This window comes from Hermetia illucens, chromosome 4 (assembly GCF_905115235.1).
Source record: "Hermetia illucens chromosome 4, iHerIll2.2.curated.20191125, whole genome shotgun sequence".
NCBI lineage: Eukaryota > Metazoa > Arthropoda > Insecta > Diptera > Stratiomyidae > Hermetia > Hermetia illucens.
Window position 1 is genome coordinate 58,400,903 of NC_051852.1, and position 17,981 is coordinate 58,418,883.

Here is a 17,981-nt window from a genome sequence, read left to right on the forward strand (position 1 = left end):
GATTCTCCTTGAGGTGTAAGTGAAGCATGCACATTCAAGTGCCCTGCCATTGAAGCCACCTTCTACCAGGATGTGCCCTTACACGTTTAAAATGGCGTCTTTCAGAGAATTAAACCTGCGTCTAAATCCCAGCATCGTCTCATTCGGGTTCGATAAATACTTAAAACCTTACCCCTCCGGTACTGCAAAATTTGCTAAAATTTAAAACTACGTATCTCTTACTTCTACAGACGTGATGCATCAATTGGTTAGTCAACGAAAACTCACTGGGGAGAGACTATTTAACTTCCCTAAGATGCCCGCTGGTTCTGATAGGTAACCTAATTCGCAACATGTACATTCCAAATTGAGTAACGCATCTAAAGCTGTGCCGGATTTCGTTTTCGTGGCACCGGTAATACCGCTACCAAACAATTCTTAAGAGAGACTACTTTACTATGGAAACTCTTGCCTTACCTCAACCCACCACCCCATAGATGTAGCATTGTAAATCCAGGTTACCATTGAATAAACATGTCGAGGCAGGGGTGCGGGTGGGGGTGATCTCATTTTTACTTCTACATGTTGTCGCAAAGAAGCTTTCTATGTAGCGTAACAAATATTTGACTCTTCCGAAGATTGAAAAAATATTGGCTTCATCTTTGGAAAACGAAATCCTTCAGCTCCCTCCCTTTTTCAAACAATGGCCATCTACAGCTCATTGTTAATCAAATCAACGGTGCGTTGTATATTTTACACTCTACCGAGGTTTCTGCTGACTCAAAGCACAACTAGATTCTCTACATAAACTTGGGCGTATGCTGACAGTTTTTGAATTTCACACAGCAGTGTGTCGATCAGCATACTTGACGGAAATATAGATATATCACAACTCCTTGAAGGCACCCTTTCATTGCTTCTGTTACACTTCTCTCACACAGTACTCTCTACGTTAGCATAACATGAATCAACTTAATTAAAGAGTCAGCAACACCATGTACTCTGTCAGCATCGCAAATGATGCACGATCATAAACTCCTTGTATTGGATGCTTTCTGGGTATTTTGGGAAAATGTTTGATCTTCCTTACATCATACACTGTTTGTTGTTGTAATTTTCAAAAGGATAACTAAGGATGGAAGTAACTTTAGTCTAGTTGTGATCGATATTTTCCTGGCTGTTTCACAGGCTGTTTTGCACTTGTTTCGGTGAAAGTAAAGGTTTGCTGTTCCTTTGTGGGCTACTTTATTTTTAAGAAGTCAATGCCGTTTTCCAAGAAGATATTGGTGTATCTTCAGTTTTCGGTCCAGCTACACAATTTATTAATAAATTCGTTGTTTCGCTAAGGGAGCTTTTGTAGCCACTCATTTTAGTCGATGAACATGATTGCTTAGTGCTAATCCTTATCTTCAAAAAATCACCCTGCAAAAGATGCGGGTTTCCACATGCATCCCTTAACCGTCCAAAGATAGAGATATGAAGAACTGGAGAAATCGGCAATCGTTCATTTTTGAAGGATTTCTAATTCAAATTCTCCAATAAGGATGACCTTTGCACGTAAGTCGTTGGTTCTGGGATATATACTACTAGCAGCACCTTTACGTGCTCCTTGCAAACATCGGTTACAAATAAAGTATTCTGAAATACTCGACTTTATCCTTTTTCACGTAACAGTTCATCTTGAAGTAGGTGTGGAAGTATACTAGATCATTCCTGGTTGAGTTTTTTGATAAGTCCGACGTTAAGTCGGGACCTCTCTGGCAGCAGCAAGATTTGAAAGACGAGTTATTGTCATCAGTGTTGATTCGTCATAAATCTATTTGATGATAAATTAACCTGGATATACTATGTAGTCTAGTTAAAAATTTTAGACACATGTATCTTGTACCCCTTAGAATAAAGTACCGGAGGAAAGTAAATCTCATTAAATCATTTTACTTTGAGACAGTGTTTAACCGGAAGTTAGTAAGATATCCAATTGAACTCAAGGAGTTGCTTTTTGAAACATTATTTTCGCCATTTCATTACCACGCAGAATTTTGGGCGAGACGACTCTCAAATTAAAACAAAAAGTGTGAATTTAATTTTTATCTCTTTCTTGGTTTTTGGGAACAAAAAACTCCAAAGATATTATGATTCATGAAGGCAAACGGTTTTCCTAAGTATTATTGAAGCGGGAGCTGGTTGAAAATTTTAAATCAATTTTTCTAAGGATTCGTTATGAGGTTTTAGATTTATTTATGCCAAATTCGTTTAGTTGGTCATTATTATATTTTCGCTGCTTGCACACACAGTTTGGCACATTATGTTTTTTTTTCTTGATTTGCTTGTGCCTACTCAAATTTTCAAGATTGGAGCAAACAATTTCTCCAACCTAGCATGAGATTTCGCAAATTCAGCACTTCATTACCGGTTGAAACCATCTATTCCTCCCTGCGTAATTTTATTTTTCTTCATTTTACAAATAAAGATACAAGAGTATCAGCATTGCGAGGCAAAGTTTCTCCTGCTAACCTTGAGTACATACATATAATACGCTAAATAAAAATAGCAGCCAAATATTTAAAAGCACTTGGACTTGTTTCATTCATTTTTGTTAGCTCTGCACACAATATTTTGCCAAATCATTTAAATACAAAATCCAAAAGGACAAAATATCTGGAATACAACATATACTTATCTAGTGAGACTTGAGCTTTAATTCTGATCCCAATATTTCAGCCACTTAGTGAAGTTGCTTTACTGAATATTTACTTGACAAGAAATATTAACTTTCCAGTTGTTTTGGGTAAATATATTTCATCTTCAGATACTGTAAATTGTAATATCAGATGAAACACATGTTTTGGTGTACATGCGCATGTTCAATACATTTCTTAGTCTCACTCAGTCCGATTTGCACCCTATCATTTAGGAAACAAAGGAGTAGTACATATTTGTGAAATTTTCCAGTGGATATGAGCTTAAATAGACGAAGAAACACAAAAAATTTTAAGGGGACCGTTTGCTATAAATGACGAGAAAGTCGAACAACTAGGGTGGTATGAACACAGAAGTGTTTACCGAATTCTTTTACATATACCATTTGAGAAGACCAGCATATCGATCGGTCCCAGTGATCAGTTATTAGATGTGCTGCTACCTTGCCAGGAAATCACCTTGCAATATCTACGACTAGATGAAAAATATAAAACTTGAACTAGTTGGCTTCTTCTTCGAAGGGTGATGTATTGCCGATCGTTCCAGCAACTGACGTGTCAAGCACAAAAGAATTGTTCACTATCCTCGTATTTGCTATGAGAATATTCTTACGATCCAGCAGCAGGTATTCCGGATCCAGGTCGGAGCGTGTCCAGCGCAGCACAGCCCAAAGTATTCTATGATCCAGGAGCTATTGTGCCTAGTACTACACGTTTGAGATGAGAGTATTCATACGATTTGGCAGCAAGCGTGCTTGAGTCGACGTACAATTACTTTCGTCCGTATTGTGCAGTGCTGAACATGCTAGCTACTAGACCGATGCACAGAGCTTTAGTCGTCTATGCTCAATCAGCGCGTTAGATATTTTCATACCTACCCATCTTCGTCCAAGGTGTTTCAGCCCGATGTAGGCCCTTGACTTCCCGAAGTCTTCGTGTTCACTTCTATCGGTTCGAAGTTATAATGCTTTAATGTCGCGTTTTATCTGATTGCTGTCTTTCTTCACTTCTGTGTCATGATTAATGTCTTTCCTTCGTTTATTTTCCAACAAATTTCGTTAGTTACTTCGTCGAGCTTTACTAGTATCTTCTTCGTGCTCTGTATCAATTCTACCAGAATATTTAAATCATCGGTCAACGAAAACTTAATGGACATCATCGTTATATTCCCAATACTTCTCCAGTATTTGTTTCACAGAGAATATCTCGTCAATCGTTGATTTTTCTTTGAAATACTCCGCGGTTTTCGCTAACAATATTTTTTAAGAAAGGGTTTTCAATAAAATTTTGTAACATGTACATATATATATATATATTTCTTATAGACGAATTTACCACTTTTTTTTTAAAATGCGGTGATGACACTTTAAATAGTGTTTATGTGCTCATGAAGCTTTGTCGTTGTTCCTTCGATCATCGAAATATTTGACCACCCCCCCCCCCCTTCATACTTTTAAAACTGGCTTATCAAATGCGATTGACATTTATGGACTATCAACCTGCGAATTTCGAAATTAACTTGCTTACAAAATGCATGTACCGAAACAGAACGGATGATATTTGATTTCCGAGGGAGGAGAGCTAATTTGCTAATAGGCATGATATTTTCCCTTGTGTTGTATGCATTCAAGAAAAAGCAAGCCAAGGTAGTGATGCGATCAAATTGTGCTGATGGCATCACTACCTTGGCTTGCTACATATAACTAAAACTGGAGGTTTAATGACCAACTGAATTTTTCTTGCTGCTTAACCAGGAAACCATTAGAAGGCGTCTAGAATACCTCAAGGCTGTCGGAATCGAAATATATCGAATGATGTTGTCATTGCATTTCGAAAGTGACTTCACCAAAAAGTGGCTTTTACAAAACTATTATTTACCCCGTTCTCTTTCTCGAAAACGCTAGAGGTCCTTTTTTGTGTTAGATGTATCATCTCATTAAAAATCTCTCACTCAAAAGGGGGAAAAATTGCAAAAGGATTTTGACGCATGAAAGGCTGCAGCTTTCTTTCCTTCCCCCTTTGGTACTCTCGTTTCGTTCACCTAGCACATTGTGATTTTGGAAGTTTACTCAGAATAAATGCTGAATGAATAAATCGAAATGTTAATACAGGTCAGTGTTTCACTAAATTCACCAAGTACCTGTGAAATATATTTCGAAGAATTCGTTGTTCGAAGTGCCAATTGACTTTTCTAATCTATGCCACGGTCAGAAAGACAATACACAGAAAGTGAATCTGCCTAACCAAGCTAACAAGCAAAATAAGATAAGATTGGTTTCAGTTCTCATTTGTCTGATAGTGTTAGTGCACGTGACTGCATTCGTAATAGAAATTTTCCTGCTTGTTACCAAATTAAAGCGGTGACCCGGATAATATTGCAATGGCACTTCATCAATTTCCTATTGGTTTACACAGAAGTACTATAGAAACACGACAGCCAATATATTGTATTAACAGATGCGACCTTGACTCGGCCTAAAACCGAATGATTCCTTTTTCCGTTTTTCTATCCAATTTCAGCCTTTGTATATATTCTTCATGATCACGGCGTACCAATATTTGGCGTAACGTCCGGTAACACAGCCATTGCCTATCTTCCTTTCACCGACAAGAGGTGACTTTTGAATGCCTCTCTTTCATCGATTACATAATACGTCAAGATATTTTACCGAAGGTTTAGATCAAATTAGGCATTACCTTACTTTGATTTTGGTGGTGCTAATAAGCATTGTCTTTATTTTGTGGTTCGTTAGCACTAAGTTCCTTCGTTGCTGCAGCCTTTACATACTCATTGTTTTTTCTCGTCTTGTCTTACTACTGTTTATGTCTTAAGAATTTTTACGGCATCAACTATATTATTCTACAATAATGACCTTAGCCTTGACTCTTTTTGTACTTCCGCGATTATATTCCAGCTTATGCGCTCATTTATGTCGTAATATGGCTCTCTACCATAGGAGTAATTTTTCGCGTTACCCAGCAGGTGAACTGCGTTTATTTTAGTTATACAGAGCTTTCATTATGTATCCCCAGTCAACTGAATTGAAGGCCTTTTATGCATCGAGATGATGACTGTATTGTATTTTCTCGCACTACTATTCTCTGGCATTCTTTTAGCGGTCTCTCTACCGATATCCATGCTCGTGACGATTAGTTCGACGGAAAACCTTGGCTCTTTGAATCCACACTGATATTTTGTCCTCAATATTGCACAGATAATTTGTGAAAATTCCTTTCCTCCAAGTTTAGCCATAAATACTCTGTAGGCCCTACTCCACCTAGTTTCTATCAACTGCGTTTGCATTTTCTGTGTAGCTTTCCTCATGTTTTCTATAGCCCTTGAGAGTCTATTGTTCTGGTATCTCCTAATCAATTTTAGCCCTCAGTCTACTAATATTCTCGCTCCATCAGCAAATTGGCTCCCAATTAGCTCCCATTTGTGTTATTTCTCGGTTTAATTGTAGAACGTCACATAACCTGCTTAAGCTTTGTTTTATATTTGACCACATTTATTCTGCGCTTCCAATCAGATTTCAGTATACTCTAACAGTTTCCATAAAGGATTCGTCAGCAAAGTATATAGGGAATCGCCTGGCAATCGCTGTTACTAATAAAAAGGGAGAACAGTATTGAGCTTGTTTTTCCTTTAAAAAGTGGCGAAATACTTCCAGTAACCTTTGTCCTATCAATTTGTCACTTCACTACTCCACTTAGTAGTCACTTATAAACTAATATTGTAATCTGAGATCTGAGCCGAACGATACTCCGAGGTGTTTCAGTGATGATTGTGGAATTATAAGATGCTTACTCATGCAACGTGGAAGTGCACCGTCTCTATTTGATTCTCGGAGGGATTTCAATTTCTTCCATATGTTTAATATTCTGATAACCGGAAACGAATCTGGCAACTGAGGTTTAATTATTCTCTTGCAATTGTAACACTGCCGCCCCCCAATTAACACTAACATAGGGTCCCTATGGAACATCTACGTTTATGTGATAGATCTCTGATACCTTCTCTTGAGTAATCTATGATTGAAAAGATCCCAGTATTTTCGCGTAATGAGCAATTCGATGGTATGCTCTACTACGAAGCATTGAAGACAATTTTGATGTCTAGGGTCGCTAAGATACAGTATTTCTCGACAATACCGTTGATCATTGCGTCAACAGCCAATCTAGCCTTCTGCAAGGCCAACTACTGGTCTAAATGAGAGAAATTTTCCTGGTATCGAAGATAATGGTTCATTCAACAATTTATTCGGTTTGGAGGTCAGCGCCCGCCTACTTCCACGGTTTTTCCGAAAGCGGACGATATGAGCGAGAATTCTTGGTGTTGCTTCAATTGACCCGTGAAGTTCCTTTTTGAGGATTCGATATAGGTGAGGACTGTGTTGTCTGGAATACTTCTTGCTACGTTGAGAACCTCATTATCAGCTACTGGTAATGAATTCTAATTTGCTATTTTCATCGTCGGAAAGGTGGCGTGTCGGTGTGGATTAAACAACCGATTAATGGATGCAGGTTTGTACCTAATAAGGTTCTAGTTAGTTTGGCATACTGAGCTGTAGGCAATCTTTCTATTACATTATATTCTTCGCGTTCCACCACCAATCGGATCTACGCCTTTGAGAGTATGAACTTCATGATATGGAAGCATTACAAGTCTGATGAATTCAATGGATAATCTGCGGTACTTTATCTGCAGCTGTCGCATTCAACCGGTATTCTGTACCAGTACTTCTGAGAACGTGTCGTCATATAAAAAATATTGGTGTTTTGAAATTAGGGCTTATCGCATTTCATCAATATTACTATGCGTGTATTCTTCGCTGACACCTAATGTAGACATTTAACCAACGTGTCTAACTATATATACTGACCAGGTTATATTATAAGGCCTGTTCGTTTGTTTTTCGTCTTCCCCATTCACCGTTCATGTATAGAAGTTATCAGTAACAACTTTCGAATTATGAGTCATTGCATCTCTAGTTAGTCTGTCTTTGATCTTAACCTTTATAAAGTCTCATTCGCGATGCTTCATTATTTGTTTGGTAGGTAGGTTTCGACAAGCCCACACTGTAGTTTCTCCATATGCGTCTTTCCTGAACACCGTGGTGAAAGCTTTTCTATTGCGCGTTGATTAAAGTGATATCGACTGCTTTTTCTTGACTCGCCTGTGATAGCGCTTCCGACTCCAATATTGCAATCTGCTAAGGGCTCTTTCTTTTTCTATGTTGCTTGTTGGAGTGCACTTCGTCCAGTTGTGGCTTTTTAAGACGCTTTTGCAGTCCTACCCTTGACCGTTATTGAATGCTTCGACAGATTCCCTGATCAGGAATAATACTCTCAGTAAGATTTCTTCTATGGCGCATCAAACTGTTCGGGATGTTCGGAAAGATGGAAGACGTTTTTTGCCAATTGTTTTGTAATGGTCCCTATTAAGTTTCTCGCGAGCTCTATTGCAGGATGTTCTTCAGCACACATATGATTGTGTGTGGTGCAAGCTTTTTCTCTGAGTGAAGAATTCTATCTATCCAAATTCCGAAACCCTAATTTCGTCCACTCATTTCATTTCTTTGTGAAATATAGGCTTTTCGCTGAGCATTTTTCTGCCTACTATTATTTTTTCACTTGCATCTCAATGAGCCAATGCTGCAGCTTCATTATCATCAAACTTAATTATGCGCAGCCGATAAGTCAATAGCAGCACAAACACAAATAATAACATCCATTACGAATTGGGAATCGAACCTGACGTGACAAGATCGAGCCTCACTAACTGGACCATGGAATCGTCCATCCCCGATTAAGAGCAGCTATCTACCGGGGCGCGCAGGTGAACGCAGTATTTATTAGTAACTGAAGGAGGTCTTTATGACCTGAGATGTGTTTTTTGCGTTGCGCGATTCTACAATATCACATCCACAATTCGCCAGAAACACATACTGACTAACAGTCTGCTTGCTTGTTTGTCTGTCTATCTATCACACAAACTTTCTTCGAAGGTGGCTACTGAGACGAGGTTTTGAACTGAAACTATCTAACGGAAAAATTTCAAAGATATGAAAATGATAACGCCAATGTGAAATCTGCGCTCCAAAATATCTGACATTTGATCTCTGCTATCCTTAAATCCACAGAAAGATTCCAATTTTGCCAAAGCATAAATCATACTATGAGGCATGATACTGAGAAATTTGATTGAAATCATACTACTATTTGCAAAATTATAGTTTGTTGAAGTTGCCTCTTTCGTGAAAATTTACAACACCTGAGAGATCATATTGAAGTGAATGGTCCGTACAAATGGAATTGTCCGGTATCCATAACTTCTTACCTAGTAAAAGAAAAAACCATTCATGCTGAAAGTGCGGAGCTTCCATGTTCTAACTTACTTTTTGTAAATGATCCAAATTGTTTCACAGATGTGCTTTTTATTAATGTGTGAGGAGCTCCAATTCTGCTCAAATTGCTGTATTCATGGTATCACTTTTTAAGGTTCTGTGTAAAATAAAAACTTATCACAGTGGGATTACACAGTTACAGTCTCAACTTTTGCCTCAGAAACAGTTACTCCCGCTGAGACTAAAATTGGTAGAAATATGGAACCAGGGAATCTTCTCACATGCAGTGAGTAACATATTTTTATGTTAAGTTTGAAAGGGGGTCCCCATACATGCAAAAGACGGGTGTAATTTTTTTTCATCGAATATAGTCATATGGGCATCAAAGTAAAAACTGCAATTGGTACTTTCTGAAGCCGGTATTAGGTTTGACATTGATTGTAAAGGGGAGGAGTACAGGGGATCGAAAACGGTTATCTATAATACTTGAAGAACCCGGTCTCAGAAACTACCCAACCCAAAAATCTGAAAAAATACGGTAGTCAATGCATACCGATGCCTGTTTAAATAAATTAAATAATATTTATTATAAGTAGAAATTGAATCGAGTCCCCTTAAGTTTATTCTAGAATTATTAAGTTTTGCAGTAATATTGGCTGTGCTATGGAGCATAAAGTTTATTGGAAATCGCACTATTACTAACCGAGTTATATTAGGTCAAATTCATTCTTGTGCAAATTCATTGCATTGTTATACTTTGAATGTCAGTATCAGTATGGTCTGAAAAACTAAACGCATACACATTACTAGCTAGATACAAATGGGACAAACGCCGACCCAAATATGCTTATATATACAATATAAACAATTTTTCATACTTAAACCGTTGAGCTTCCGATTCCTCGACTAGTTTCTAGTTTCATAATACTCCATCGAATGCGGGGATTAGTAATAAGGGATTGTTACTGATTCTCGTTTCGCTACCCCTTCCAAATACCTATTCAAATTTGCTTTGCTGCTACTGTTGGAAATGTTAGGAAGAGTGATAATTTAAGAAGTCTAAAGTTTCTTGCAATCTTATTGTTGAAGTTTACTTATTTTCGACGCGTCGTTTATTACAATCAATACACAGTTTAAATTTCAACAAATATAGTCATCGGACTTGTGTGATAGTTTAGGGATCACCTCTAGAATTAAAGGTTCTGGGAAGCACAGAAGCAATTCTATATAAATATAACATTTCGTAAGGATAAAAATGCACTAACAATCTCATTTTGATAATGAAACTCTACTATCCATCAATCATTTTGAAAGTGATGGTATCGAAATTGACTTGTAAAAGTAGGGTTCGAAGTGGAGTTTATCTCGAATGCCCGCACATTCTACTGTAAACAGAGCCTTTTTAAATATTGCAAATCAACTGCTGCTCTTAAAAGACACTCATAGATTTCTTTACTTTTTGGTGCATAACGACAAATGCGGATAAAAAAACTAGCCCAATGCATATGTAAGTGAATCATCAGAATGATTTCATCTAGTCTTTTATGTTTGCCATAAATTCAGAACTTTCTAAAATGCAAGACCAATAAAAATTCGAGTCGGTATCAATGCACGGCTAAGTAAATTGAACCACTTTTCGAGATAATTGGGGCTATCATTAAAAGGAAATAACCAAATGCAAAAGGGTAAAAGCTTCCCTTTCCAATTCGTTTCATATCTGTATAGACACTCCACCCTCGTTATTGATTGTTTAAACAAACGAGTTCAACATTTACATTCTTACATTTTTTTAAATAATTTCTCCAATTTGCACGGCGAGTTGTCTAATATGTTTCCTTTCATTCCAAAATATGCAACCCAAAATACACGATTCCCCAGGTCAATCATATTAAAATCGATTCACCTGTATTTCGATTGCATACGAACGCAACTGTAATATTGTTGATAACATTCTCAATAGCTGTAACAACTCGTCAATACGTTGGCAACCCTATCGATTGTGTTCATACAAGGTAAGTAAGTGTAGCTTTCACGGAAAAGCTCTTTGGATGAAAACCTCGGAAAATCTGAAACACCAACCCAACTTTCTATTTTCCAGGGATATACCGGAAGATGTTCTTAATACGTACTGTTGGATACACTCGACGTACACAGTCGTCGATGCATTCATGAAAAAGCAGGGCGCCGAGGTTCCATTTCCCGGCGTCCACAACTCACAAGGTCGCGGCCCACTGACAATAAAGCACACAAAATACTACCAATGGGTCGCGTTCACACTATTCTTTCAGGTAAGTGAAAGTAGAAAGCTTAAGTTTGGTTCCTAGATAGATAGAAAGTGGTTTTCAAAGTAGATAAACTTTCGAAGAATTTTCTTCGTGCCTGTGGAAGCTAATGGAAATTCCGACAGAGGGCAGCAAACCTCAGTTCGCTCCTTTGTACCATATTTCACTAAATACAAATCAGATCAGATTTCACTAAATGTAAGTCAGATAAATTGGCTTTGATAATTTCAATCAGTAATAACACGCCAGGGAAATAACTGAAAAACACCATTTTATTTACACATTTAAATTGAAAATCAAGAGATTTTTGGATTTAGCGGATAAGTTGAAAAGTGTATTTCACGACATGTGCAAGGTTATCGCATGGTAAGTAATAAAAAACGAAACTCCACACAATACGAGATTTCATGCAAGAAAGAGCACTGAAAGGAGCAGTTGCCTTTTTACTATTTAAGTACTGAATATTCTACTTTTTATCGCATAAACTCGTCGAAAATATTAAATTATATGCAAGAACCAAAACTGTCGTTACTGAACTGATTTTTCAGTATGGCTTCTACCATTGTGGATTGAAATTGGAAAAGTGCTTTATAACACCTAAATTGTCTTTATGTTCGTTGTCCTAATTAATTATTAACTATAATCATCGCAACTCTACAATACTAAATTCCGAGGCGGTTCTTTTGAACTTTGAAACCAACTGCTTTCATGACTTCGACTTTATTAAAATGTTAGATATTGCCTTCTGTTTGTAGTTAAGTCTAAAATTGATAGACCAGTAGCTTCCTCCAAACTACAATTTTAATTTATTAAGCTAAGTAAGCTACTGGTCTACCAATTTTCGACTTTATTCTTTAAGAAAACATTTATTGTAAATCTCTGATGACAAATACTAAATACTTGTTATAAATACTATTAATGATTTTAAAGTCTGGATGCCACAATCAGATTTCTCTTTTCATTTTCAGGATACCTAATGTTTTCTTGCTTGCTCCATACTTGTTTAGTTTTCGGAGGGTATCCTTCACAGAAAAGTTATTAAGGTCCTCGTAAATATATCTTTGGTTGTTAAAGGTCGAGTTTGAGCGCTGGCTGCTGTACCCCCGGATCGCTTTCAGAATCGGGTTATGAAAAACGATTTTATGTTTCAGATCATGTTTAGAATCTTTCCCTATCAGTTATTGTCCAATTTATCTTGTAAAGAGCACAACCGAAACCAATTCTCTCACTGAATTTCAGGGATATTGATTTAAGCCCCACGTTGGGCGCCAACTTGAAATAACTACCTTAACTGTTGTCAACCCGGAAGATCTGCGCCTATTTCATTCGTCATGCATAAGCAAGATAACTGTCCTTCAACTGACATTCCAATCATAGTTTCGGGAAATATAGATAAATTTCGGATGAATCAAAGAATTAGTAGGCCGCATAATAAAGGATAGTGTATTTCTTCTTACAAAAGGCACCAAATGAAACAACACTGCCCATAAACGGTACTCTAGACTATGACAATAATTTGTATAGAGTAGGCCTCTCCAACCACGCTATGCGTTGTGAAGAATTTTGAACGAAACCCTTCTACATCGACGACGCAAGTCTTCGTACGACTTCAGTTGTAATCTATATTTGGAACGACTTACACTCCTTACATAATCTGCGGTGCTTTGGCGAATCCCGAGGAGTCTTCAAGAATATTTGTTTTTTTTTTCTCTGAAACAAAAGCTTTGAACCTGAACCTGAACCCTTTATGCCGACATATATATGCGCATCAAAATTATCAGGAAATAAATGTATCTGAATATTTTTATTTCACCTCGGAATGAAGCGCGCTTATGTATACACCTGAATCGACTATAGCCCTGCACTGGCACTGGACACACGATAGACGTTGTTCTGCTTTAAGGCAATCATCAACTTTCAGTTCGGCGTTTACGTTAAATGACGTCATTTGAAAGAAAGAAATATTCGTATTCCAGGCTGTGAGTCAAAAATTGTATAGAATCTGGCCCATATCCAGAAACCAATGAAAGTAGTTCCGCTTGAAACGTCTCACCATAGGGTCAAAGCTCTTACTGTACAAGACAATGATTTTGCCAGTCCTCATGTATTCCTCGGAGACTTGGGTTCTTAGCAAGAAGAATTGCGAACTCTTGACCGCGTTCGAGTGAAAAATCCTCCGAAGAATTGTCGGCTCCTTACATGAGGATGGACGATTCCGTAGCCTACAAAACGAAAAAATCTATAAGCGATACCATGACTGTCCAGTTGTGGATAAAATCCGGCTCAATAGGTTCCGGTGGGCGGGTCACTTAATGCGTATGGATGAGGATGATCCAGCCCGCAAAGTCTTTAAAGGTAATATCTATACTAGAAAAAGAAGACGAGGCAGACCCTGCTTAAGGTGGAGCGATGGCGTAGGTCAGGACGCCAGACAGCTTTTAGGGATATCGAATTGGTGGACCTCGACGCAAAACCGGGATGTCTGGATTTCCTTATTAAGGCAGGCCTAGATCGGATACCGGTTGTTGCGCCGTTGATGATGATGATGAATGAAAGTAGTGGCAACGGGGTCCAGCAGCGATTGGGGTCGATCGATCGATTTGGGGAAAATCATAAACATGATTATAATTGCGATTATAATTAGAAACGAGCGTAACTTTGTGATTATACTATTGTAATCATAATCACAGGCCATAATTATGATTGGAAGTATGTAGTCAGTAGTCATGAAATCGCAATCATAATCATGGAGTCATAATAAATCAATCTGAGTAAAAACAGACTACAGAATGGCATAGCTGTTATTTCCCGCAAACTGCATTAAATTATCTTTATTTTTGCATCCCGAGGAACGTCCATCTGCTTCAAAAAACGATTCTTACCAGGCTGAATCAATTCTCGGGCGGTACAATACTCCATCCTCTTGGATAGCTGGCTTCTCTAAGGGGATCCTCGCTTCTTTTGTTGCAGCTATCGCTTGGGCTTCTGACCTTGCAATCCTCTCTGCATTTTTCTTTTCCATTGCACTGAAGCATTGGCTTCCTGTAGTTCACACCTAACTCTTCCATGATCTTCATTGAACAGGCAGGCAGCAATATTGCAAGCACTTTCAAGTATCACTTTATCATTGAACAGTGTCTTTGGTGCAATTTGCCAAATTATGCTGTTGAAACTTTCATTTACATTTTGATTAGAGGCACCTACACATCCTGTCAGCAACTCTTCTCTTGCTAGGTCCTTATAGATTGGTCTCATTGCGGCCATAACTTCATAGAAAGGAATATTCTGGTGCTTCATTTTTTGCCATAGACCGCTGCCAGCCACACCATGAAGTTTCACCTTGCAGGCAGTAAAAGTGTTGAGGGTCATTGTCAGTTAAGACACGGTAGTAATAAGTGGCTATTATGGCCTTCCTAATTTCCTCTACATTAAAAGGGTTGCTTCTAATTGAATTTCAATAATATTTGGACAACTTGTCTGTCTGCGCCCCAGTCAATTTGCCTTTCCCTTTGAAAGAGCTCTTCTTTGAAGCTCTACTAAGTTCCTAAGTCTCGAGTCCATTCTTTTGGTAACATGGTTAACACATTTTTTTTTTTAACAGGATGTTCTTCTCCACATGGTATAACCTCAGAGATTGCTTTATGATTTTTTGTGTCATCATCGGCTGTGTAGTCCCGATTACGAACACCTCTCAAGTCCACTGAGCTTTTAAAAATTTCAAAAATGGCTTTGACCTCCATTCCTTCACTGCTCCCTTCATAGTTAGCATTGCAATCAGGCCAATGGGTATCGATGAAGTCCTTATATTCTTCAGTGCCAAATTCCTCTTCCCAAATTTCTCATGCTTTGGAAAACATGCTACTCACTGAAATGTCTATCACTCTTGCAGTTAGCACTTCTTTAGCAGCTATAACATCAAACAAGTCGGGAAACCGGAAGCTAGATGCCTCAGGTATGAAAGGTTTTGTGTATTTCTTTTATAAAGAGATTTGAGTGTGCAGTTGTCCCATTAGTATGTAGCACGTAAAATGTGCATATATTATGTGAAAATTTCCAGTTTCAAGTGATATTGACATTAATAGTCTTGAATTTGCAGAGAAGCAGCAGTTTTGAGTATAACTTTGTTAGTAATAGCGCAATTTTCACCACATTTGGTGATATCATGCTCTATGCTATAGCCTACATTGCTGTAAAGTTTTGTGATTCTATGGTGGACTTAAGGGGGGTTTTGCTGTCAATTACTAAAAAAATATATAATGCACTATTACTAACTTTATTTAAACAGGTATCGGTATGAAGAGTATTTCGGAGCCTAACAACCATATAGTAACAGCCCCCTGATTATTTTCAGATTTTTCGGTTTGGTAGTTTCTGAGAATGGGTTGGTTAAAAAAATGGTCACTTTCAACCCCCGCTCTCCGCACCTTCTCAACAAATGTCAAAACTAAGACCGGCTTCGAAAAGTACTGACCGAGACCTTTCATTTGATGCCCCACATGGCTATATTTGATGAAAAAAAAATTACACCCCCTTTTTGCATGTATGGGGACCCCGCCTTAAATTTGACATAAAAGGATGTAACTCACTATATGCGTAAGCGTTCACAGTTCCCGCCTTTCCACCATGATGCTATAACCATCTCCGAGAAAAACGCGTGTGACGGACAGACAGACAGACAGTAAACCGAATTTAATAAGGTTTTGTGTTTACATTTGTTGATGTTTCATCTCCAGGATCTCTGTTTACTGGGGTTATTGTGCATCCAATTCCCCCTTATAGATGTTGCGGATGCTGTGCCGTGGATGGCTTCAGTGTTAACTTTCACCTGATTGTCGGAGGGGATTCTGGACGGTATTGTATTTCGAGCTCGGAGCACGACGCCAATGAGATAGTGATCCGAGCCTATATTGGCCCGCCTCTATGTTTTTACATTCATAGAGGCTGTGAAGTGGCCGAGTTCGACTAGCACGTGTCAATTTAGTTGAAAGTGATCCCGCCTGGAGAGGCCAATGTATATTTGTGGACCAAACCGGCGCAAACCAGGTACTTCCAAGAAGCATTTCGTGCGATACTGCTAGGTAAAAATCTGCAGTCCGTTATCATTGGTATCCTTATGTAAGCTATGGGAGCCGAAATATCGCCTGAATACGCTGAAAAGTCCCCAAGTATGATTTTGATATCATATCTGGGACAGGCTTCGAGAATTCGTTCTGCTGCGTCGTAGAAGGTTTCCTTTTCCGACTCTGCAGTCTCCTCTGTAGGTACGAGAACCTTAATGACGCTTATATTTCTAAATTTGAATGGCAAGCGCAGAGTACATAGCCGTTCGTTTATGTTTTCAAAGCCGATAACAGCAGGTTTCATTTTTTGGCTGGCTAAGAAACCTACTCCGAACACATGATTTTGGCCACTGTAACATATGGTGTACCTACTCTTCTCCAGGAAACCGGTCCGCGGCCAACGCACTTCTTGCAACGCTGCTACATCAGCTCTATATTGGGACAAGGTATCAGCAAATTGCTTGGCAGCTCCATCTCTGTACAGGGAGCGCACGTTCCATGAGAAAATGCGCAAATCGTTATTCCGTTGTCGTTGCCGGATTCGTTGTTGAAAAGTCCATCTTGTCCTTCCGTGGCTTCGTAACATCGGTTTTCCATGTAGGGTTGCCAGCCCTACCCAACCCAGTAGGTACAATTTGTCCCGTGTTTAGGCGCGGGAGCCTCGTGTTCCTCATTCTCCATCTGCAGCTTTTCGTTCAGAAAGAGCTCCCAGCATTCACCACGTGGAGGTGGAGATAGGGCTTGGTGGTAGAGCTGTAGGTGTTGGTTTGGTTTGCCAGGTTTTATCCTCGATCGTGGGTACTAATTCACGTTTCGTCCTGGGATCTAAACTACCCTTTGATCATCGACCTTGGATCTCGTGAAGGCTTACCACCAAAACTTTGTAGTTCCCCCTAGCAATTTGCAAACCTTTCCGGCGTGAAACCTTCCAGAGATTTACCAGGTTTTAATAAATGCCTTCCTATTTGCTCCTAATATCAAAGAAGCGAGCGAGGTTGTGTAGTGGTCAAGAACCGTCCAAGCGTTTGAAGCAGCTAAGTAACAGCTGGCAGACGTGGCACTCACTCTTCGCATTGCGTCAACCGGCCGTCTTCATCAATGCCTCAGAGATTGCGGTAGGCGCTGTTCTTAACCAGATAGTGAAACAAAACTGGCAATCGTCGACTTTCTTCTCGAAACAGGTGGGTCCCTCTCAACGGAATTACAGCGCCAATGATCGTGAATTACTAGCCGCGTATCCAAACATTAAGTACTTCCGTTTTTCCCTTGAAGGCAGTCTTTCTTCTATGTTTTGCCTTAAGGCAGAAGTCAAGCGATAAAAAATCTCCTAGCAAATTTCAGCACTTTGCCTACATCAACCAGTTTAGAACCGACGTTCAACATATGCCCAGTAAATACAACTTAGGGCTGTTTTTTGTCTGGAATCTTAGAAATCAACATCCCAGTCGCAGTTGATTTTTCGGCAATCGCTCTGGCCAAGAAGGGTGATGCTTTTCTTCTACAGTCAGACTCCAAATAAAAGTGTAAGGAGTTCCCTATCTTCGGCTGACCTTCCTCTATCAGCTGCGGAATCACAGGAAAGGGATATAGGCCATATATTCCGCCGCTTTCAGT

The 17,981-nt window shown here is 38.9% G+C and overlaps 1 protein-coding gene across 4 annotated transcripts in view; it reads left to right on the top strand.

Moving 5' to 3' along the window:
- The window catches only part of LOC119654172 (innexin shaking-B), a 473,792-nt gene that overhangs the window by 251,875 nt on the left and 203,936 nt on the right, over window positions 1–17,981 (top strand). For 2 of the 4 annotated variants that reach the window (XM_038059347.1, XM_038059349.1), the window contains exons 4-6: window positions 10,521–10,532; window positions 10,904–11,037; window positions 11,124–11,313. In XM_038059347.1, coding sequence (XP_037915275.1) covers window positions 10,521–10,532; window positions 10,904–11,037; window positions 11,124–11,313 — 336 coding nt within the window. The remainder of the gene's footprint in view (window positions 1–10,520; window positions 10,533–10,903; window positions 11,038–11,123; window positions 11,314–17,981) is intronic. The other 2 variants (XM_038059348.1, XM_038059350.1) reach the window with 1 other exon arrangement.